The sequence below is a fragment of the Larus michahellis genome, chromosome W (genome assembly GCF_964199755.1).
Source record: "Larus michahellis chromosome W, bLarMic1.1, whole genome shotgun sequence".
NCBI classification, from domain to species: domain Eukaryota; kingdom Metazoa; phylum Chordata; class Aves; order Charadriiformes; family Laridae; genus Larus; species Larus michahellis.
In genome coordinates, this window is record NC_133929.1 from 3723401 (window position 1) to 3747679 (window position 24279).

Genomic DNA, 24279 nt, shown 5'->3' on the forward strand with positions numbered 1-24279 from the left:
CCAGGCATGCTAGAACTGCAGTATGAACTGGAGTCCAAGGCAGCCCAGTGGTATGCTACCATTGACACTGCTCATGCCTTTTTCTCTATTCCTTTAGCAGCAGAGTGCAGGCCACAGTTTGCTTTCACCTGGAGAGGCCTCCAGTACACCTGGAATCGACTGCCCCAGGGGTGGAAACACAGCCCCACCATTTGCCATGGGCTGATCCAGACTGCACTGGAGAAGGGTGGAGCTCCAGAACACCTGCAATACATTGATGACCTCATGGTGTGGGGTAGTACAGCAGAAGTAGTTTTCAAGAAAGGTAAGAAAATAATCAAGATTCTTCTGAAAGCAGGTTTTGCTGTAAAAAGAGGTAAGGTCAAGGGACCTGCATGAGAGATCCAGTTCTTGGGAATTAAGTGGCTGATGGGTCTTGTCGTATTGTAGGAAAACATCAAAGGTGGAAAGCTGCTGTATGGAGTCCTACATGAGAAGTTGCAGAAGCTACTGAAGGAGAAGGTGAACAGAGTCAATTTGCAGAGGTAAAAGCCATCCAGCTGGCCCTAGGCATTGCCGAAGGAGAGAAGTGGCCAATACTCTGTCTCTGTACTGACTCATGGGTGGTGGCAAATGCTCTGTGGGGGTGGTTACAGCAGTGGAAGCAGAGCAACTGGCAGCGCAGAGGTAAACCCATCTGGGCTGCTGAATTATGGTGAGATATTTCTGACCGGCTAGGAAAACTAGTCGTGAAAGTATGCCATGTAGATGCCCACATACCCATGAGTCGGGCCACTGAGGAACTTCAAAACAATCATCAAGTGGACCAGGCTGCTAAGATTTTCCAGACAGATTTGGACTGGGAACATAAAGGTGAACTGTTTTTAGCTCGGTGGGCCCATGACACTTCAGGCCATCAAGGAAGGGATGCAACATACAAATGGGCCCGTGACCAAGGGGTGGATTTAACCATGGACGCTATTGCACAGGTTATCCACAACTGTGAAACATGCGCCGAAATCGAGCAAGCTAAAAGGTTAAAACCTTTGTGGTATGGGGGATGACGGCTGAAATATAAACATGGGGAGGCCTGGAAAACTGACTACATCACACTCCCTCAAACCCACCAGGGTAAGTGCTATCTGCTTGCTATGGTAGAAGGAAGCACCGGATGGTTGGAAACCTACGCCGTGCCCCATGCTGCTGCCCAGAATACCATCCTGGGCCTTGAAAGGCAAGTCTCGTGGCGACACGGTACTCCAGAAGGAACTGAGTCAGACAGTGGGACTCATTTCAAAAACAGTCTTATAAGTAATTGGGCAAAAGAACATGGCATTGAGTGGGTATAGCAGATCCCCTGTCATGCACCAGCTTCTGGGAAAATTGAACGGTACAATGGACTATTAAAAACCACCCTGAAAGCAATGGGGGGTGGATCCTTCAAAAATTGGGACAAGCCTTTAGCACAAGCTACCTGGTTAGTTAACACCAGGGGATCCATCAATCGAGCTGGTCCTGCTCAGTCAGACCTTTTACATGCAGTAGAAGGGGATAAAGTCCCTGTGGTGCATGAAAGGGATATGTTAGGGAAAACCGTTTGGGCTTTTCCTGCCTCAGGCAAAGGCAAACCCATTTGTGGGACTGTGTTTGCTCAAGGGCCTGGATGTACTTGGTGGGTGATGCTGGAGAATGGAGAAATTCAATGTGTACCTCAAGGAAATCTAACCCTTGGTGAGAATACTCAGTTCTGAGCTATATGATGTCAATTGTCATATAATACTAACAGTGTTCTATAAGTGTTTTTCAGGATAACATAATGGTCATGAAGCCTGAGCCAGCTCCATCAAGTGGCATCCAGCAAATGTCTTCGGGATGGACATAGGTCCTGCCTGACAAACCTGATCTCCTTCTATGATAAGATGACCCGATTATTGGATGAGGGAAAGGCTGTGGACATTTGACACTGTCCCCCATAGAATTCTCATGGGAAAACTGGCGGCTCATGGCCTGGATGAGCATACGATCTGCTGGATCAAGCACTGGCTGGATGGGCGGTCCCAAAGAGTGGTGGCCAATGGAGTTAAATCCAGCTGGCGGCCGGTCACAAGCGGTGTCCCTCAGGGCTCGGTGTTGGGACCATTTCTGTTTAACATCTTTATTGATGACCTTGAGAAGGACATAGAGTGTATCATCAGCAAGTTTGCAGATGACACGAAGCTAAGCGGGAGTGTTGATCTGCATGAGGGTAGGGAGGCTCTACAGAGAGACTTGGATAGATTGGACCAATGGGCCAATGCTAACGGGATGAGCTTCCACAAGGCCAAGTGCCGGGTCCTGCACTTGGGCCACAACAACCCCATGCATCGCTACAGGCTTGGGGAAGTGTGGCTGGAGAGCTGCCTGGCAGAAAAGGACCTGGGGGTTCTAATTGACAAGCGGCTGAGCATGAGCCAGCAGTGTGCCCAGGTGGCCAAGAGGGCCAATGGCATCTTGGCTTGTATTAGAAATAGTGTGACCAGCAGAAGGAGGGAGGTGATTGTCCCCCTGTACTCAGCACTGGTGAGGCCACACCTTGAGTATTGCGTCCAGTTCTGGGCACCTCAATACGAGAGAGATCTCGAGGTGCTGGAGCGAGGGCAGAGGAGGGCAACGAAGCTGGTGAAGGGCCTGCAGAATAAATCTTATGAGGAGCGATTGAAGGAGCTGGGACTGTTTAGTTTGAGGAAGAGGAGGCTGAGGCGAGACCTCATCGCTCTCTACAACTACTTGAAAGGACATTGTAGAGAGGCTGGTGCTGGTCTCTTCTCACAGGTAATTAGCAATAGAACAAGAGGGAATGGCTTCAAGCTGCAGCAGGGTAGGTTTAGGCTGGACATTAGGAAAAAATTCTTCCCAGAAAGAGTGGTCAGACACTGGAATAGGCTGCCCAGGGAGGTGGTGGAGTCACCATCCCTGGATGTGTTTGAGACTCATTGAGATGTGGTGTTAAGGGATATGGTGTAGGGTTTGTACTCCCACTTTGTAGAGTGGGGTTGATGGTTGGACTCGAGGATCCCAAAGGTCTTTTCCAACCTAAATGATTCTATCGTACCCATGGGCACAAACCACAATGAATTTCATTCACCTTTCCTACTCTGAGAATCTGCTATGAGAGATGAAATCCTACAGTTATGAACTAAATGGACTTAGTGAACTTCTGTAGATAAAATCTTAATTGAGTAACCTGCATCTTTCTATCTATCTATATGTATGCATAGATTGATAGATAAAAGTATTAGTGATCTGAGCATGACACAAATGGTATGGAATAAGGGGTGGAATGTCCTGGTTTGAGGTAAAAGAGAACCAACTTTCTGTTCAGTAATTTTACTTCTTAGCTAGGCCTCTTCTAACTCTCTGAAATTAACAGCATGTTGTGCTGTGAACGGTTCATTCTCAGAGTGAGAAGACCAATGTTTACAATTAGTGCCAAGGAATGGTACGCAGAGAGGCTCTTGCTTATACTTATTGCTATAGCAACCAAGGTCAGCTAATTTCATTATTTGCCCCATTAGAGGGTTGGAAGGAGAAAAGCGTAGAGGGGCCCCACCTGCAGGGAGGAGCAGACAGGACAGGTGACCCAAAACTGACCAACAGGGCATTCCATCCCATCTGCCCCATGCTCAGTATAAAAGCTGAGGGAGCAAAGGGTCAGTCTCTTCCTTCAATGGCTGATGTCCGAGGAGGACCCTGTCTATTCATCTGCCTTTAATCCCGCTCCGAGCATTCCTGATTCCATCTGTGGAATCCAGTTCCCACCCATCGCTGAGTCCAGTCTGGGACTTCCCCAGTGCCTGCCGGTGATGTCATCCTGGGAGCTTTGTATATACTGTTATCTATTTTAGTATTTCCTTTTTATTTTATTATTAATATTTCATTAAAGTAGTTTAGTTTCTTCTAAACTTGTAAATCTCTACCTCTCCTCCTCCTCCTCTCCATGTATGAGAGGTGGGGGGGGAGAGCACCTGTCAGTGGCCATTGGCCAATTTGGCCAAAACCACAACACTAACAAGTATAAGAGTTTTTCCAATTACAAATTTTATTTATATTCCTGGCACATCAATTTATGATCTTGGTCTCTCCTTCTTGCCCTTGTATAAGGCCAACAGAGAAACATTGGCTACTTTGACAACCTTGAAGCGAACTCCAGGAATATCACCAACAGCATGACCCTTCCGTCCAAAACCAGCAACCAGAACTTCATCATTTTCCTACAATGAAAGACAGTGCAAATACAGAGCTATAAACATTAAATTCGTATGTACTTCTAAAATCATTTACATTAAATTTGAGCCACATCACAGACTTTCTAAGGAAAAGGTGGAAAGACACTAAATGCTGAAGTCTATTGATTGATATGCATGAATTATGTATTAACCCCTTCAGTATTTTGGAGAAGGGAAACATAAGCTGAGGTATCATTTCGCTTGCAGGAGTACTGCTGAGGACCAGTTTACCTTAGCAAGTGAAGAGTACAAAACCACCTCTGGCATTTCTCATCTGCTTCTGCAGATACAGCATTAAGGTACACACAGTTCAGAATGCCATGAACCCTTGTCTAGCCATCACCCGATTCTGTCAATTATGTGTGTGTTTACTTTCATACACAGCTTTCTATAGGTTGTTTCTTGAAAATTATTCACCTCAATGAAGTTCAGGCAACCATCATTGGGAACAAAAGCTGTTATTTTTTTGCCATTCTTGATCAGCTGGACTCTGACACATTTCCTGATGGCAGAGTTAGGCTGCTTAGCTTCTACTCCACTAAAACAGAAGTACATGAAAATATATTAACAAAAATCTGTTTGATAAGTTAGCAGATATTAATTACAATACCATGAATCACTATGTTATTTTGTACTAACCATAAGTCACATATGTATTTCAAAAGCAAAAAATATTAGTGATCTACTTAGAACTATGCAATATCCAAAGACAATTAGTTCCTAAACAGAGTAAAAATTGAAAGTAAGTCTTCTAGAGACAAACACTAACTCAGTAATTAAAAATTTGAAAAAGAAAAAGAAATGCCTTGGAGTCATGAGAGTATCCTAACAAAACTTATAAGTTACTAACAAAAAAACAGAACACAAGTAGATGATATCTTGGATACTTGCTGACTGCATCAAACAAAGCATACACGCTGAACCCCCCCCAACTAAACTTAAATGTTAAGTAAAATTATTCTTCTTCTAAAGGTTATACACAATTCCAAAACCAACACTGAGTATATGAGAACAAATACCTTTCAGCATTGTCACCTAAAAAACCCCACCTGTTTTCAATTTAGTACATAGAAGCTACAAAATAGTAAAAATTTGTCATATTTCAGGTAGAAAAACTCTAACATATTTAGAAACACAACTTCTTCTTTAAAGTCACATAGGGGATCTTTCAAAGGTCCCAAATTACCAGGAATTTTCCTGGCGACTCCAGGGATTACAACCCAGAATATCCTACACTGTACATTAGGTGGCTGTGGGTCAGACACAAGCACCAGGCACTTGTGCCACAACTTAGCTCACTGCTGAGAAGATATTCTTGCATACACCTAACCCCGCGCAAGCACAAGCTGTCCCCATCCCACAGCAGACTACCCCCAGGGCCTGCAAGGCCGTAAAGGCGCACTCCGGGAGTTTTACCCACACTTTTTCCAGAACAATGCCCTTGGCGTGAGAAGCGCCGCCGAAGGGGTTGGCCTTCAGCGCAGTGCCCAAATGGGCCTTCTTATACTGTTTGTCGTGCCACTTCTGATCACGGCGGTGGCTGCGGAGTTTCCGAGCGGTACGGAGCCCACGGCACTTCCCTAGAAAACACCATCAGAGAGAGCTGGAGGTCACCGAGCCAGCTCCTGCCGTCACTGCCCCTCACAGGCCTCTGGAGTCAACCCAGCAGCAACCTACGGCCACGGGGCACGCAAGACCGCAGACCTCCTCGTCTGTGTCTGTGTCTGTGGGGAAGGGGAGGGGGAGGGGGCACAACAGGGACCGACAGTATCACTACCAACAGGCAGCAAGTGAGAATAAGGGAGAAAGGCTAACGGAGACACAGGTAACACCGAAGCCTAGGGACGTCACGAGGCCCCAAAGCCAGTGGAAGAGACTCTAGGGACAGTGAGGGGGAGCGCTCTAGGCCGCCTCTCCGCGCCTGCACGCACGCACTTCCCCCCCCTCCAGTCCTAATCCTCCCAAGGTCACCCCTACGACTCGCTCTGCTCTGCTCTGCTCTGCTCTGCTCTGCTCTGCTCTGCTCTGCTCTGCTCTGCTCCCCTCCCCGTAGCCCCCAAGGTCACCGCTACAACACTCACCCATCCTGCCACCACGCCTGCCAAGCTGAAAAAAGGAGGCCTGTGCTGCGCCTCGCCGGTTAGCTGTGGCCGCAAGGACCCGCGTTGGGGTGACTATGTCGCGCCTGCCTGGAAACTCCCATCCGGGACCAGTACCGGTCGCCACCGCTCGCGTGACGCTCCTCCGAGGAAGGGGCTGTGACGGGCCCGCCCGGGGGTCGTCCCCGTGCAGCTGCAGAACCAAATCACCCCGCAACCCTGCACACCGAGGGGGAGAGAGGGGATCACTTTTACCCTTCTGATTCTCTCCCCCATCCCACTGTGGGGGGAGTGAGTGAGTGGCTGCGTGGTGTTTAGTTGCTGGACAGGGTTAACCCACAACAGTGGTACAACACCAACCTTATGATCTCACAAATGAAAGATTAGATTTCACTTACACTTTCCTTGATGTGGGAAGTGCCGCTGAAGGGGTTGAATTTCAGTGGGCCTCCTTGTACTGCTTGTCATGTCATTTCTGGTCACAGCTGCAGAGTTTCTGAGCAGTATGTAGCTCATGGCACTTCCCTAGAAAACAGTTTGGCACCAGACACTATGATTGGTATAGACAAAATGGTGATGGTATAGCTCTGAAGGGGAGGCAGCTGCAGGCTGGCCTGGGTGCTGTGCTGTACACAGAGACTGGCACAGCGGCAGGGCAGTGGTGGGTGTATCCCGCCCCCCAGTGTCCACACCCAGGGGAGGCTGGTCTCAGCTCCCCTGGGATGAGTAGCCTGGGCCAGCAGCTTGGCTGTGGACACTCACCCAAGGTGCCACATACTGCTGCCAAGCCTGGGTGGGGAGTGCCACCATTGCACTGGAGCTCCCAGGCCCATCCCCTCAGGTGCCAGTACTCTGCCAGAGCTGTTGTGCTTGTTCCTGCACTGAGAGACATGAGCACAAAGCCACTGCTGCCAATAGCCTGGGAGGCTGACAAAACAGCTGCTTTTGACAGGGAAATGGCTGAAGAAGTACAACTCCCACAATGCCTCACGTGACTCCCACCACTTAGGCCTCATTTTGCCCCACTGTGGTGGGGTGACCTTGGCTGTCTGCCAGATGCCCACTCGGCCATTATCTCACCCCCTCTGTCAATAGGATAGGGGGAGAAAAGAAGATGAAAAAGCTCATGGGTCAAGATAGAGACAGGGAGATCACTTATCAATTACCATTACAGGCGAAATAGACTTGACTTAGGGAGATTAATTTAATTTATTACCAATTAAAATAGAGATCGATGGGCCATTGCTAATAGAAGTCCTCTATATGGCCCCAACATCATTTATAGAGAAATAGTAACTAGACATGAACTGACTACTAGACAATGTAGCTTTGTTGATAAGCAGGATATTCCTTTCAAGAGAGTGATGAACTGTAGGCCTGGTCAGCAAACAGAAAAAACCACCTGGAACTGCCCAGATTAGAGGAGAAGCAGGTAAAAGGTAATTCCAATAAGAGCAGATCGCGACCACGGACTCATTGACCACCTACCCAAATGATACCACCTACTCAAAAGAGAACAATGGAAGAAGAAAACAGAGTCTGCGCACTAATTTACATAGGAAGCAAAGAAATCTCAACCAATCATTAGAGAATAACAATGAATATGTATTAACTGATAGAATATGTAATAATCAGAGTATAAAAAGGAAATTTTTGAAACAAAGGTGTGCTCCCTTGGGACAAACACCCCATTTCTGCACATTAAGGGAATAAACTTAAAAATACCTCTGCTCTGTGTGTTATTGGCTTGCACACTGGGTAAAGAACCCAGATTTGGGAAAACACTCAGATCACTATTACTTTTTATCCGTCAAATCTATACACACACACACACATATAGATAGATAGATAGATGCAAGCAGGTTACTCATTTATGATTTATCTTAATACACAAAAGTTCGCCAAGTTCAATTAGTTCATAACTGCAGGATTTCATCTATCCTAGTAGATTCTCAGGGCAGGAAAGATGGTATGAAATTCATTGCGGTTTGTGCCCAAGGGTAGCATGTCCATCCCGAAGACATTTGCTGGATGCCACTTGATGGAGCTGGCTCAGGCTTCATGACCATTATGTTATCCTGAAAAACACTTATAGAACACTGTTAGTATTATATGACAATTGACATCATATAGCTCAGAACTGAGTATTCTCACCAAGGGTTAGATTTCCTTGAGGTACACATTGAATTTCTCCATTCTCCAGCATCACCCACCAAGTACATCCAGGCCCTTGAGCAAACACAGTCCCACAAATGGGTTTGCCTTTGCCTGAGGCAGGAAAAGCCCAAACGGTTTTCCCTAACATATCCCTTTCATGCACCACAGGGACTTTATCCCCTTCTACTGCATGTAAAAGGTCTGACTGAGCAGGACCAGCTCGATTGATGGATCCCCTGGTGTTAACTAACCAGGTAGCTTGTGCTAAAGGCTTGTCCCAATTTTTGAAGGATCCACCCCCCATTGCTTTCAGGGTGGTTTTTAATAGTCCATTGTACCGTTCAATTTTCCCAGAAGCTGGTGCATGACAGGGGATCTGCTATACCCACTCAATGCCATGTTCTTTTGCCCAATTACTTATAAGACTGTTTTTGAAATGAGTCCCACTGTCTGACTCAGTTCCTTCTGGAGTACCGTGTCGCCACGAGACTTGCCTTTCAAGGCCCAGGATGGTATTCTGGGCAGCAGCATGGGGCACGGCGTAGGTTTCCAACCATCCGGTGCTTCCTTCTACCATAGCAAGCAGATAGCACTTACCCTGGTGGGTTTGAGGGAGTGTGATGTAGTCAGTTTGCCAGGCCTCCCCATGTTTATATTTCAGCCGTCATCCCCCATACCACAAAGGTTTTAACCTTTTAGCTTGCTCGATTTCGGCGCATGTTTCACAGTTGTGGATAACCTGTGCAATAGCGTCCATGGTTAAATCCACCCCTTGGTCACGGGCCCATTTGTATGTTGCATCCCTTCCTTGATGGCCTGAAGTGTCATGGGCCCACCGAGCTAAAAACAGTTCACCTTTATGTTCCCAGTCCAAATCTGTCTGGAAAATCTTAGCAGCCTGGTCCACTTGATGATTGTTTTGAAGTTCCTCAGTGGCCCGACTCATGGGTATGTGGGCATCTACATGGCATACTTTCACGACTAGTTTTCCTAGCCGGTCAGAAATATCTCACCATAATTCAGCAGCCCAGATGGGTTTACCTCTGCGCTGCCAGTTGCTCTGCTTCCACTGCTGTAACCACCCCCACAGAGCATTTGCCACCACCCATGAGTCAGTACAGAGACAGAGTATTGGCCACTTCTCTCCTTCGGCAATGCCTAGGGCCAGCTGGATGGCTTTTACCTCTGCAAATTGACTCTGTTCACCTTCTCCTTCAGTAGCTTCTGCAACTTCTCATGTAGGACTCCATACAGCAGCTTTCCACCTTTGATGTTTTCCTACAATACGACAAGACCCATCAGCCACTTAATTCCCAAGAACTGGATCTCTCATGCAGGTCCCTTGACCTTACCTCTTTTTACAGCAAAACCTGCTTTCAGAAGAATCTTGATTATTTTCTTACCTTTCTTGAAAACTACTTCTGCTGTACTACCCCACACCATGAGGTCATCAATGTATTGCAGGTGTTCTGGAGCTCCACCCTTCTCCAGTGCAGTCTGGATCAGCCCATGGCAAATGGTGGGGCTGTGTTTCCACCCCTGGGGCAGTCGATTCCAGGTGTACTGGAGGCCTCTCCAGGTGAAAGCAAACTGTGGCCTGCACTCTGCTGCTAAAGGAATAGAGAAAAAGGCATGAGCAGTGTCAATGGTAGCATACCACTGGGCTGCCTTGGACTCCAGTTCATACTGCAGTTCTAGCATGCCTGGCACAGCAGCACTCAGTGGTGGTGTGACTTCATTCAGACCACTAGAGTCTACTGTTAGCCGCCAGTCTCCATCAGGCTTTCGCACTGGCCATATGTGTTGTAATTTCAGTATATTGCTGTATAACTGTTCTAAATCAAATCCCATGTAACACCAAATATCTTCAAATAAGTAAATTTGTTATTAAACATTAAACCCTTCTCATGTGGCATATCTAAAAGAACCTGGTCAGAGAGTATTGGACTCTAACAAATATGCTGCCATTTTCACAGATAGAAAGGGAGAAAATTTGAGGAAGGAAAGGGAAAATACAATTAGAAATGTAGCAGCATTTTGCAGTCTAGTATAGATTGGGCCCCCAGCATAAGAAAGACATGAACCTGCTTGAGCGGGTCCAGAGGAGGGCCATGAAGATGATCAGAGGGCTGGAGCACCTCTCCTATGAGGACAGGCTGAGAGAGCTGGGGGTTGTTCAGCCTGGAGAAGAGAAGGCTCCAGGAAGACCTTACAGAAGCCTTCCAGTACCTAAAGGGGGCCTACAGGAAAGACGGGTAGGGACTCTTTATCAGGGAGTGTGGTGATAGGACGAGTGGTAATGGTTTTAAACTGAAAGAAGGTAGATTTAGATTAGATATTAGATTAGATATATTCTTTACTATGAGGGTGGTGAGACGCTTCCAGTTTTGCCCAGGGAAGTTGTGGATGCCCAATCCCCATGGCAGGGAATTTGGAACTAGATGATCTTTAAACGTCAATTTCAACCCAAACCATTCTGTGATTCTATGACTCTATATAGTGTTAATTCAGATAAGGAAAGGAATCACAGAATCACAGAATGGTAGGGTTGGAAGGGACCTCTGGAGATCATCTAGTCCAACCCCCCTGCCAGAGCAGGGTCACCCAGAGCAGGGTGCACAGGAACACGTCCAGGCGGGTTTGGAATGTCTCCAGAGACGGAGACTCCACCACCTCTCTGGGCAGCCTGTGCCAGGGCTCTGCCACCCTCAAAGTAAAGAAGTTCCTCCTCATGTTTAGGTGGAACTTCCTGTGCTCAAGTTTGTGCCCATTACCTCTTGTCCTGTCCCCGGGCACCACTGAAAAGAGCCTGGCCCCATCCTCCTGACACCCCCCCTTTCAGTATTTATGAGCGTTGATAAGATCCCCCCTCAGCTGTCTTTTTTCCAGACTGAAGAGACACAAATCCTTCAGCCTTTCTTCATAAGAGAGGTCTTCCAGTCCCCTCATCATCTTGGTAGCCCTTTGCTGTCCCCTCTCCAGCAGTTCCCTGTCCCTCTTGAACCGGGGAGCCCAGAACTGGACACAGTACTCCAGATGCGGCCTCACCAAGGCAGAGTAGAGGGGGAGGATGACCTCCCTCGACCTGCTGGCCACACTCTTCTTGATGCACCCCATATGCCATTGGCCTTCTTGGCCACCAGGGCACATTGCTGGCTCATGGTCATCCTGTTGTCCACCAGGACTCCCAGGTCTCTTTCCACCGAGCTGCTCTCCAGCAGGTCAGCCCCCAACCTGTACTGGTGCAGGGGGTTATTCCTCCCCAGGTGCAGCACCCTGTAGGAATGTGTCTGAGAGAAAATGGCCATGTGAGCCAGCCTCCCTACTATGAGAGATTAGATTAAGGGCAAAACAGGTGGTAGAAGATGGAATTAGTACATGGGAAAAACGGGAACTGAGAAGGTAGAAAACATGTTGTGCTAATGACTAAGCAATTGACTATGCGAATTCTTGTAACCAATCTGATGTGTGAACGAACTGCATGGACAGCGCGTGGACAGTGTAACGAGCTAATCAGAAATAAGCGAGTCGCGTGTACGGCTACAACGCAGGGTATAAAAGATGATGATCTGTGCTTAATAAACGGCTTCTGTTGATTCACATTGGATCGTCTGGAGTCCAGTTATTTCTCCTCAGCACCCTACACTTGCCCTTGTTGAATTTCAGAAGGTTCCTCTCTGCCCAACTCTCCAGCCTGTCCAGGTCTCTATGGATGGCGGCACGGCCTTCTGCTGTGTCAGTCACCCTCCCAGCTTTGTGTCATCAGCAAACTTGCTGAGGGTGCCCTCTATCCCCTCATCCAGGTCATTGATGAGTATATTGAAGAGGACTGGACCCAGTACTGACCCCTGGGGAACACCACTCGTCACTGACCTCCAACTAGACTCTGTGCCCCTAATCACGACCCTCTGAGCTCTGTCTTTCAACCAGTTATCTATCCACCTCACTGTCCACTCATCCAACCCACACTTCCTAAGCTTCCCTATGAGGATGCTGTGGGAGACCATGTCGAAAGCCTTGCTGAAGTCAAGGTAGACCACATCCACTGCCCTCCCCTCATCTCTCCATCCAGTCATGCCATCATAGAAAGCTATCAGATTGGTCAGACATGATTCCCCCTTGGTGAATCCATGTTGACTACTTCCGATAGCTTGCTTTTCCTCCACATGCCTTGAGATGATGCCCAGAACGAGCTGTTCCATCATCTTTCCAGGGATGGAGGTGAGGCTGACCGGCCTGTAGTTCCCCGGGTCCTCCTTCTTGCCCTTTTTGAAGACTGGAGTGACATTGGCTTTCCTCCAGTCCTCAGGCACCTCGCCTGTTCTCCAGGACCTTTCAAAGACGATGGAGAGCGGCCCAGCAATGACTTCTGCCAGCTCCCTCAGCACTCTCGGGTGCATCCCATCGGGGCCCATGGACTTGTGGATATCCAGTTGACTTAATTGATCTCTCACTTGATCCTCCTCAACCAAGGGGAAGTTGTCTTCTTTCCCTGTTACTTTCCCCAAAGCCTGGGACTCCTGAGGGCTGGGCCAAGCAGTAAAGACTGAAGCAAAGAAGGCATTCAGTAACTCCGCCTTCTCCGCATCCTCCGTCACCATGGCTCCTGTCTCATTCAACAGTGGGCCCACAACTTCTCTGGTCTTCCTTTTGCCTCCAATGTACTTGTAGAAGCCCTTCCTGTTGACCTCGATATCCCTGGCCAGGTTTAATTCCAAGGCGGCCTTGGCTTTCCTTGTTTCATCCCTGCACGCCTTGGCGGCATTCTTGTAATCCTCCCAAGGGGTCAGTCCCTTCTTCCACTTACTGTAAACTCCCTTCTTCCACTTGAGCTTTTTCAGAAGCTCCCTGCTCAACCATGCAGGTCTCCTGCGTCCCTTGGCCGATTTCCTGCTCTTAGGGATGCACCGATCCTGAGCTTGGAGGAAGTGGTCTTTGAATACCAACCAGCTTTCTTGAGCCCCTTTGCCTTCCAGAGCCCTAGCCCACGGGATCTCTCCAAGCAGTTTCTTGAAGAGGTCAAAGTTAGCCCTCCTGAAGTCCAAGGTTGTGATTTTACTTCTTGTTGTTTTGTGCATAGTACCCATGATCCTGAACTGTATCTTCTCGTGATCACTACAGTTGGGCTGCCCCCAACCTTCATGTCCCCCACCAGTCCCTCTGTGTTTGTCAGTACCAGGTCCAGGAGTGCTCCTCTCCTTGTTGGCTCCTGTACCACCTGTGCCAAAAAGTTGTCATCAATGCACTGGAGGAGCCTCCTGGCCTGTGCGTGCCTGGCTGTGTAGCCTTCCCAGCAGATATCGGGGTGATTGAAGTCCCCCATGAGAACCAAGGCCTGCGATTGCGAGGCTACCTTCAGCTGTCTGTAGAAGGCCTCATCAGCTTCCCCATCCTGATCAGGTGGCCTGTAATAAACACCCACAACAGTGTCCCTCATATTTGCCTGCCCCTTAATCCTTACCCATAAGCTCTCGACTCTCTCTTCATCCGCCCCTAGTGAGAGCTCGATGCATTCCAGATGCTCTCTCACATAAAGAGCAACTCCACCACCATGCCTCACTGGCCTGTCTTTCCTGAAAAGGACATAGCCATCCATGACAGTGTTCCAGTCACGTGAGCTGTCCCACCACGTCTCAGTAATTGCAATGAGATCGTGGCCCTGCGACCGCACACAGATCTCCAGCTCTTCCTGCTTATTCCCCGTGCTGCGTGCATTGGTGTATAAGCATTTCAGAGAGGGAGTCGTGTGTGTAGTTTTGACCCTTGAGATGTGCTATGCCTTCTGGCTCTCAGAAATACTGGCACGCTCTCCCACAAGTGCTGAGCAACTACGCTCTGGCACCTCACCAGCAAGCCCGGTACCGTTCCCACCCCCCTTCAAATCTAGTTTAAAGCCCTATCAATGAGCCCTGATAACTCTTGTCCTAGAACCCTTTTTCTCCTGGAAGTCAAGGTATTCCCGCCTGTTACCAGCAGGCCTGGCGGCTTGTAAATCAGGCCATGGTCAAAGAACCCAAAGTCCTGCTGGTAGTACCAGGCTCGGAGCCAGGCATTGATCTGCTGGCTTCTCCTATTTGCCCCCTCATCATTCCCCGCAACTGGGGGGATAGAGGAGAACACAACTTGCGCAAAGGAAGGCAAAGAATTCTATGGAAAAGGGTGTGGGAATTGGAGGATAGGCAAAAATATGAGTAGTTCAGGAACAGAAAGAAATAAAAGGATTGAGGGCTGAAAAAGATCACTTGAAAACAGCTAGGAATATAGGAAGTAACCTGAGCAGGACTGATATAAAATAGTAAAGGCCATCCTTATTGTTTTAGAGGTTCCATTCGAGCATATGACTTGAATTTCTGGAGAGGAAGGTCTAGAGAGGAAGCAGTTAATGTGCCTTGCCCTTTTCTTTACCGTCACAAAGGAAGACACAGTTGATGTATATTTTGATTACGTTTACTAGGACAGAGGGTCTATAGAAGAGATACCCATATCATGTATCCCTGTGAGAATTACCCTGATGTCTCAGTCTGACAATCCAAAAATTTAGGTGCTGTACTTCAGTGGTGTTATGGGTTGACCCCAGCCAGCAGCTAAGCACCCACACAGCTGCTCGCTCACTCCCCTTCCCCAGCAAGACGAGGGAGAGAATAGGAAGAGCAAAACTGTGAAAACCCATGGGTCAAGATAAAGACAGTTTAATAGGTGAAGAGGAAAAACCTCACAGTGATGCAAAGGCAATCACTCACCACCTCCCACAAGCAGACTGATGCCCAGCCAGTCTCAGAGCAATGGCCACCTCAGAAGCTAAAAATACCCCTTCCCTTTCTTCCTCTACCCCCAGTTTTTATTGGTGAGAATGAAATATATGTGGCATGAAATATCCCTTTGGCCAGTTTGGATCAGCTGTCCTGGCTGTATGCCTTCCTAATCTCTTGATCACCCCTAGCCTATATGCTGGGGTAAGAGAAAGCCTTGATACTGTGCAAGCACTGTTCAACAATAGCCAAAACACTGTTGTGTTATCAACAGTTTTAGCCACAAATACAAGCACCATATGGACTGCTACGAAGAAAGTTAACTCCATCTCAGCCAGACCTAGTTCACCTAATATAATCTCCACCACAATTCCAAATCATTTGCATCATGCTCAGGTCCTACACTATCCAATACATCCTCATCAGCCACCACCCTCCTCCCTGTCCATTGATATATACACAAATATAATTCCTTTATTCTATTGTCCATCCCCTAAATGTCCACAAAAATCTGTTCAGTTCATTTAGTCCATGACTTGGGCTCCATCTGTGACATGGGTCATTCAGGACAGGAGAGGCAGCATGTTGGGCTGGGGTGCTGGGTGCCAAAACCAGCTCAAGTTGGGTCACCACTGTGCTTGCCCCATTTCTTGCAAGGCTCATTCTCCATTGTTTTGGGTGATTCCTTCTGTAGTACTTCTGTATTGAGTTTGCATGGTAAGGTTTTGGTAGCGAGGGGGCAACAGGGATGGCTTCTGTAAGAAGTTGCCAGAAGCTTCCCGTATGTCCGATAGAGCCAATGTCAAGCTGGCTCCAAGACGGACCTGTTGCTGGCCAAGGCTGAGCCAATCAGGGACGGTGGTAGCGCCTCTGTAATAACATATATAAGAAGGGGGGGGAAAAAATCTGTACAATACCAACCGCAGTCAGGAGAGATAAGAGAGAATATGTGAGAGAAACAATTCTGCAGACACCAAGGTCAGTGAAGGAGGGGGAGGAGGTGCTCCAGGCACTGGAGCAGAGATTCCTCTGCAGCCTGTACTGAAGATCATGGTGAGGCAGGCTGTCCCCCTGCAGCCCATGGAGGTCCACAGTGGAGCAGATATCCACCTGCAGCCCATGGAGGACCCCATGCTGGAGCAGGTGGATGCGCTTGAAGGAGGCTGTGACCCCATGGAGGGCCCATGCTGGAGCAGGCTCCTGGCAGGACCTGTGAACCTGGGGCAGGTTTCCTGGCAGGACTTGTGACCCTGTAGGGGACCCATGCTGGAGCAATCTAAGTTTCTACAGTATCAGCCATCAGCATTCTGCCCCTTATAAAAATGTGAAGATTGATAAACAAATTCTGCCAGATAAAAGTGCACAAGCCAGGATTTTTTAAACCCAAGTAAAAAAAAAAAGAATAATTTTGGATCATATTTCATTCAGTAAAATACAACATGTTCCATTATGATTTGAGAAGTTTTTAAACTTTTTTAAAAACACATTTTGGTATCAAATTATTGATTTGACACAGATGTTCCAGTATAAAAATTTTGATTAAACATTTTGGCTTTTAAAAATTTGCCAGAACCTAAACTCTTTGTTGAATTAATCATAAATTCACAAAATCTTTAGGTCAACATAAAAATTTGATTTTCAAATATTTATACAAAAAAAATAATCCATTCTAATAACATAAATGATGTAATCATATTCTTCTACATGACATTTCACTTGCAACCACACAACATAACATGAAAATAACCCATACACATCATACGTTAAACAACACATTTCTAAGGGTAATTGTAAACAACCAAAACCAAGCAGATGTGCTTTTACTGCAATTACAGAAATTAGTTCTTGACCTTCTACTATATAATATTTTATGAAAGATACAGGGAAAAAACATAAAATTGTTACTGGGTAAACTGACAGATGACAGCAGGACTGGGAGAACAATAACTAAGGGAAAACAAGACATATCACAGAATGGTTGAGGTTGGAAGGAGACCCCTGGAGAGCATCTGGTCCAACTCCCCTGCTCGAGCAGGGCCACCTAGAGCTAGTTGCCCAGGACCATGTCCAGATGGCTTTTGAATATCTCAGTCATGGTTTAGGCTGGTCTGGCCAATAAATGAATGACAGATGTTTTCTATTAGCCCCTCTTCCTTCCCAGAAGGGAAGGAAGAGAATAATGGAGAGAAACTTATGGGTTGAGAAAAAACAGCTTTAATGAAATATTAACAATAAAAAGAAAAAATATTAATAAGAAAATAATGAAATATATACACATATATACAAAACCAATATCAAGCTCCCAGGATGACGATCAAGTCACCAGCAGGCACTGGGAAAATCCCATACTGGACTCGGCAGCAGATGGGAACTGGATACAGGAACACATGGATTGGAATCAAAAGCAGAAGAAAGGACAGAGTCCTCGGACACTGGCCATTGAAGAAGAGAATTTGACCCCTTTGATTCCTCAGATTTATACCGAGCATGAGGCAGATGGGATGGAATACCCTGTTGGTCAGTTTTGGGTCACCTGTCCTGTCCGCTCCTCCCCACAGGTGCAACCACTCCATGCTCTTCCTCTTCCGGCCCTCCAACGTGGCACATAACAAAGCTGACCTTGGTTGTCATAGCAATAAGTATAAGCAAGAGCCTCTCTGCATACCATTCCTTGGTATTAAATATAAACATCAGGCATTATTGCTGCTAGAAGCAGACACTGTCTGAAAAATATGCCGTTAATTTCAGAGAGTTCAGTCAGTTAGAAGAGGCTTAACTGAAAAGTAAAATTACTGAAAAAAAAATTGGTTTTGTTCTATCTCAAACCAGGACAATCTCTAAGGAGGAACAACCTCTTATGGGCAACCTGTTCCAGTGCTTAGTCACACTCAGTCAAAAAGTGTTTCCTGATGTTCAGATGGAACCTCCTGTGTTTCAGTTTGTGTCCATTGCCTCTGGTACTGTCACTGGGCACCACTGAAAAGAGCCTGGCTCCATCCTCTTTGCACCTTCCCTTCAGATATCTATATAACTTTGTCCCAATTTGAGCAACACAGGACTAACTTCTCTTCTAATGCTAGGGAAAACTGCACTTTTAGAAGACTCTAGTGTCTGAATTTGTGAAAACATTTACTTTATAGCCAACTATGGTATGTGGGTTTCAAGGTCTCAGTGGTTTCGAGCCTTGTCAGGTGAAGGGATGAGGAGGAGCAAGACCTGGGCACTTGACCCAGGCTGGCCAACAGGATTATTTCATACCATGAGCGTCACACATTCGATATAAATTAGAAAGTTTGCTGCATAGTCTCTCCCTTGATGGCGGCAGTCCAGAGAAACTCCTTGCCCTGGTGCTGGACCCCTGAGCCCTGCCCTTCCTCCTGAAGCTGTAGCACTCGCAGTGTCCAACATTTGCTGTCCACTGCTGGGAGCGCACAGCTTCCTGCTGATATAATTGGCTGAGTATAATCCTTCATAGAATCATAGAATCATAGAATCCTGATGGTTGGAAAGGACCTTTGAGAACATCGAATCCAACCATACACACACAAAAAACCCCCCTACAATCTCTGCCACTAGAACATGCCCTGAAGTGCCACATCTAGACATTTCTTAAACACCTCTAGGGCTGGTGACTCAACCGCCTCCCTGGGCAGGCTGTTCCAGCGCCTGACCACTCTTTCAGTAAAGTAATTCTTCCTAATATCTAACCTAAACCTCCCCTGCTGCAGCTTCAGCCCATTTCCTCTGGTCCTGTCATTATTCGCCTGGGAGAAGAGGCCAACACCCACCTCTCTCCACCCTCCTTTCAGGTAGTTGTGGAGGGCAATGAGGCCTCCCCTCAGCCTCCTCTTCTCCAAGCTAAACATGCCCAGCTCCCTCGGCCTCTCCTCATATGCCCTGGTCTCCAGACCCCTCTCCAGCCTGGTAGCTCTCCTCTGGACACGCTCCAGCACCTCAATGTCCCTCCTGTACAGAGGGGCCCAGAACTGAACACAGCACTCGAGGTGGGGCCTCACCAGTGCCGAGTACAGGGGACGATCACTTCCCCAGTCCTACTCACCACGCTGTTCCTGATACAAGCCAGAATGCTGTTGGCCTTCTTGGCCACCTGGGCCCACTGCTGGCTCATGTTAAGCTGGCCGTCCACCAGCACCCCCAGGTCCTTTTCTGCTGGGCAGCTTTCCAGCCACTCTTCCCTGTGGTGTATGAAGGCACAGACTCTGGCTGTGATGAGCATGAAATCGTTTATTGCTTCTCAGGCCTCAGCTTTTATACCCGAGCTCTAAAACTTTCCATGCACCTGCTAGGCAAGTAAACACATATTTCAGATCACTAACCCAGTCGCCTTATTCAGTTCCCACCAAGATAAGCACGCAAAGCTGTTTTCTGTTCCATGTTTATATTGGACCAATTCCTCTTCATTCCATCCGTATCGACATCTGCGTTCCTGTTTCTGTGTGCTCTGCTCACTGTGTCCTTGGCCGTACGCAGGCCTCTGCTCGTAGATCTGCCCCATCTCCCCCTTTTTTGTTTAACACCAGACCATTTATTAACAAGGTCGCCATGACTTGTGCTTCTACTCGTCGTGACGCTCTTAGCAGGTTATATACTAAACACAATTAAAAACAGAATCAAAAAGAACCCTGCTAAGGCAATAAATACCAAGCTTCTTAAATTTAGCTCAGAAAATCAATTTTTTGGATTTACCTACGAGAAATCCTTTTGCAATGTTTCAAATGCATTGTGGTTCATTAAGTCTTGAATCTTTAATATTTGAATTTTTAGTTGATCATGTAAAGGACGAGTATTTTGTTGCAACGACATGTCAAAAGCACCTTGGAGATGATGTTTAACCATTTCTCAGCCATGTAGCGACGTATTCCAGGGGAGAGATGTAACACAAAGTCTTTGAGAGTTGTACTCCCAATCACAACACAGAGAGAGACATGTTTTTAATGCATTTTGCCGATCCCCTATCCATATTACTGCTGCTTCTAAGGCTTGTAATTTGGTTAATATTTCTTCATCTATGTGTTCTTGCGTATCAGTGTCATACCTATGGGAGGGGGAGGCAGTCACAGCCTTCAGGGCGTCCCCTGTATCTTCAAAGTGCGCTCATGTCTCTCTCTCCCTCTCCAGTCCGAGACAATCCCCTTATACCACGCATCGGATTGAGTGGAGAAGTACAGGCCAGAGTTGCTACATGCGTGGCCAGCATATGCAGCGAGTCTCACCAGACTCATGATCCAGCTTTGCTAACAGCGGCTGTCTGATACGTGACTACATTGTTGTAATCCCTTCTGGTTATCTTCTTCTGTGAAGGTCGGGTTCTCATGGATACACACATAGTTTTTACAGCAACATATTCTACAACTCGTACAAGGGTACGATGCAAAGCGGCATCTACAACTGATCATATAATGCTTATTAAACATGGCAAACAGCATACTAAACATAACTAATTCTTCAGTTACATTAGATAAAGTTTCTCCTACAACCTTAGCACTTTGGACAGATTCAGTAAGCACAACAACGGCTACAAAAGCTGAAGTTAAAATAACAATTGCAGATACTATTGCAAAAATCATGAGAAGTACAAATCATTACAGAATCTTCTTGCTCACAACTTCTATTTGTTGTAGTATTATCTATGGTTAGCTTATGAAGACTTCTGTTTCCAAATACAAATCCCATTCGCCAGCCCTCAGTATATAACCAAATATACAAAAGAATCTACATGAGACAGAAAAGAGATAAGCATTAAAAACTGAAAGATTAATAAAAATACCCATCCTTAGGTACGCCTGCTTTACTCGTTGATTGGCTCGACTGGTTCCAGGCCTTCCTTTTCCCGTACTGGACTCGGCTGATGAGCCGGCTTAACGAATTTTGCAGGAATCCAGTAGGAACCTGAGGACAAAGACACACAAGCATACCCTCGACCCCATGTTATCAGGGGGACTGGTCCTTCCATGCGCCCCGATTCAAGGTGCTTATAATACACCTTCGGTTGTTCAGGCCATTCAACAGTCCTTCTGAAATGTCGCTCTACTGCTGTGGATGACAAAGACGACATGTTTAGAAAATTTAAAACATGAGTTGCTTTATACAATCGCTCTTGAGGTGTCATACCTACGGGATTCCCCCTTTTTTGTTTAGCAAGCGTGGTTTTTAAAGTATGATGCATACGCTCCACAATTGCTTGCCCAGTCGGGGAATGGGGAATATCGGTGACATGTTTAATACCCCATGTCTGTAAAAAGGCCTGTACTTTAGCGGACACGTAAGCTGGTCCGTTATCAGTTTTTATAGTTTTCGGTACTCCCATGACTGCAATGCATTGCAACCAATGTCGAATAACATCACGAGCCTTCTCTCCTGTACGAGCAGTAGCTACAACAAAGTGAGAAAACAAATCAACTGAAACATGTCCAAATTCCATAATGCACGTAACATCGGATTGCCAAAGTTCATCAGGTGTAAGCCCTCGCGGGTTAACCCCCGCAAATGATGGCAGAGGAGCCAGCTGCTGACAATCGGCACGAGTTCGCACAATATCATGTGCTTCTTGTTGTGTTAAAGAAAATTGCTTCCTCAATGCCTTCGCATTTTGATGAAAAAAATCATGCGACGTTTTAGCTTGCTGCATAATGTTCGGAGTTGTTACCGACAGAGTGTGATAATCTGCAACTGTGTTTCCCTCAGTTAAAGGACCAGGTAAACAGCTATGAGAGTGTACGTGGACAATAAAATAAGGAAACTGTCTTTTTCATAAAAGCAACATTAATTGCAGTAATAGCTTAAATAACAATTGGTTCTCTAGTTGTTTTATAAATGCTCCTTCAAGTCTTTGAACAATGCCAGTAACATATTGAGAGTCTGCCACTACATTTAACAGTTCCTGTTGAAATAAGTCAAAAGCCCTTACAGTAGCGGCGAGTTGCTTCAACTGGATTTACAACCGAATCCCATTGTCCTTCAGAGGTCTTCCAGGCTACAACTGCTTTTCCTGTTTTCCCTGAGCCATCTACAGACACCATACGGGTGCCAGCAAGAGGCTTTGGTGCTAGCAGGATGCGTGGCTGTAAAGGAATTTGTGAAAGTGACTGTAATAGTCTGTGCCAGGGCAAAGAATAATTTATTTGCCCGATATAATCTACTAAGGCAATTTGTAGGTTAAGGCTTTGTGATAACCAAAGGTCAAGGTCGTCCTTTTTGACAGGGATGTGCATGTGGCTTGGATCCATTCCAGAAAGCTGCTGACAGCACAAACGACCCCGGAAAAACAATCGCAGTAACATTTCAGTCATCATAGTTACTGTTTTTGAAAAGGTATGTGGCAAAAATACCCACTCTAACGCAGTCAGGCTCTTTGCGAGTGCATCATCCCACTGTCCTATCAGGGCGTAAGGTTGAAATTCTTGATATATCACAAACAGTCTGATAGGAAGGTGTTCAATGCGTCTTGCAGCGGTAGTAGATTGTATCTTATCTGCAACGTGCTGTAATGCCTTCTGAGCTGTTGAGGTTAACGAACGTGGAGAAGCTAAATCTGGATCTCCTTTCAATATATTAAACAATGGAGACAACTCTGGTAGTAATTCCTAGCTAAGGACGAACCCAATTAATTGTTCCCAATAAATTTTGAAGGTCGTTTAAGGTGACAACTGAATGAGCAATGTGTAAAGGTTGAGGCTGTATATGTGTTTCAAGCAGCTTCCAGCCTAAATACTTCCAAGGTGACGTGGTTTGAATTTTTTCTTCTGCAATCTGCAAACCATGTTGTGTCAATTGTTGTTCAGCGAATGTTAATTTGAGGTGTCCCATTACTGGATGTTGTTAAAACGGGAAATGGTATCAATTGAGCGATTTTTTCCCCTTGAGGTATAATGCAAGGAGGTTTTGGAGTCCAGGCCATGATTTTTATTTCCCCTTTATAATCTGAGTCTATAACACCAGGCAGTACAAATAATCCTGTGCAAATTGTAGAAGAACGGCCAATTAAAAGAGCTGCACTATTTCTTGGCAACATCCCATAGTCCCCCGTAGGCAAAAGCTGTACACTAGTATCTGTTATTATGGTTGGTTCGGAAGTGGCCAGGTCCAAACCCGCACTTCCTGCAGTGGCAGGTTGTAGGCCGGTGACACATTATAGAATCATAGAATCATAGAATTGCTAGGGTTGGAAGGCACCTTAAAGATCATCTAGTTCCAACCCCCCCTGCCATGGGCAGGGACATCTCCCACTAGAGCAGGTTGCTCAGAGCCCCATCCAGCCTGGCCTTAAAAACTTCCAGGGATGGGGCCTCCACCACCTCTCTGGGCAACCTGTTCCAGTGTCTCACCACCCTCATGGTGAAGAACTGCTTCCTAACGTCCAGTCTGAATCGACCCATCTCTAGTTTTAATCCATTCCCTCTAGTCCTACCATTACCCGACATCCTAAAAAGTCCCTCCCCAGCTTTCTTGTAGGCCCCCTTAAGACACTGGTAGGCCACTATAAGGTCTCCTCGGAGCCTTCTGTTCTCCAGACTGAACAACCCCAACTCTCTGAGTCTGTCCTCATAGGAGAGGTGCTCCAGCCCTCTGATCATCCTCGTGGCCCTTCTCTGGACACGTTCCAGCATGTCCATATCTCTCTTGTAGTAGGGGCTCCAGAATTGGATGCAGTACTCCAGGTGGGGTCTCACGAGAGTGGAGTAGAGGGGGAGAATCACCTCCCTCGACCTGCTGGCCACGCTTCTCCTGATGCAGCCCAGGATACGATTGTCTTTCTGGGCCGCTGGTGCACACTGACGGCTCATGTTGAGCCTCTCGTCCACCAGCACCCCCAAGTCCTTTTCTTCAGGGCTGCTCTCAAGCCAGTCAAGCCAGTCACTGCCCAGCCTATATCGGTGCTTGGGATTGCCCCAACCCAGATGGAGGACCTTGCACTTGGTCTTGTTGAACTTCATGAGGTTGGCATGGGCCCACCTCTCCAGCCTGTCAAGGTCCCTCTGGATGGCATCCCTTCCCTCCAGCATGTCAGCC

At 46.9% G+C, this 24279-nt stretch overlaps 1 protein-coding gene across 1 annotated transcript; it reads right to left on the reverse strand.

The window, feature by feature from the left end:
* Positions 1-4039: 4039 nt before the first annotated feature.
* Positions 4040-19492, reverse strand: LOC141735454 (small ribosomal subunit protein uS12-like). Its single transcript, XM_074568277.1, has 8 exons — positions 19310-19492; positions 9904-10110; positions 7106-9778; positions 6742-6868; positions 6326-6562; positions 5665-5824; positions 4662-4782; positions 4040-4229 (listed from the first exon to the last, which is right to left on the reverse strand). Exons 3-8 carry the CDS (start codon positions 7151-7153, stop codon positions 4083-4085), a joined length of 840 nt encoding a protein of 279 aa, XP_074424378.1. The 5' UTR covers positions 7154-9778; positions 9904-10110; positions 19310-19492; the 3' UTR covers positions 4040-4082.
* Positions 19493-24279: the final 4787 nt, after the last annotated feature.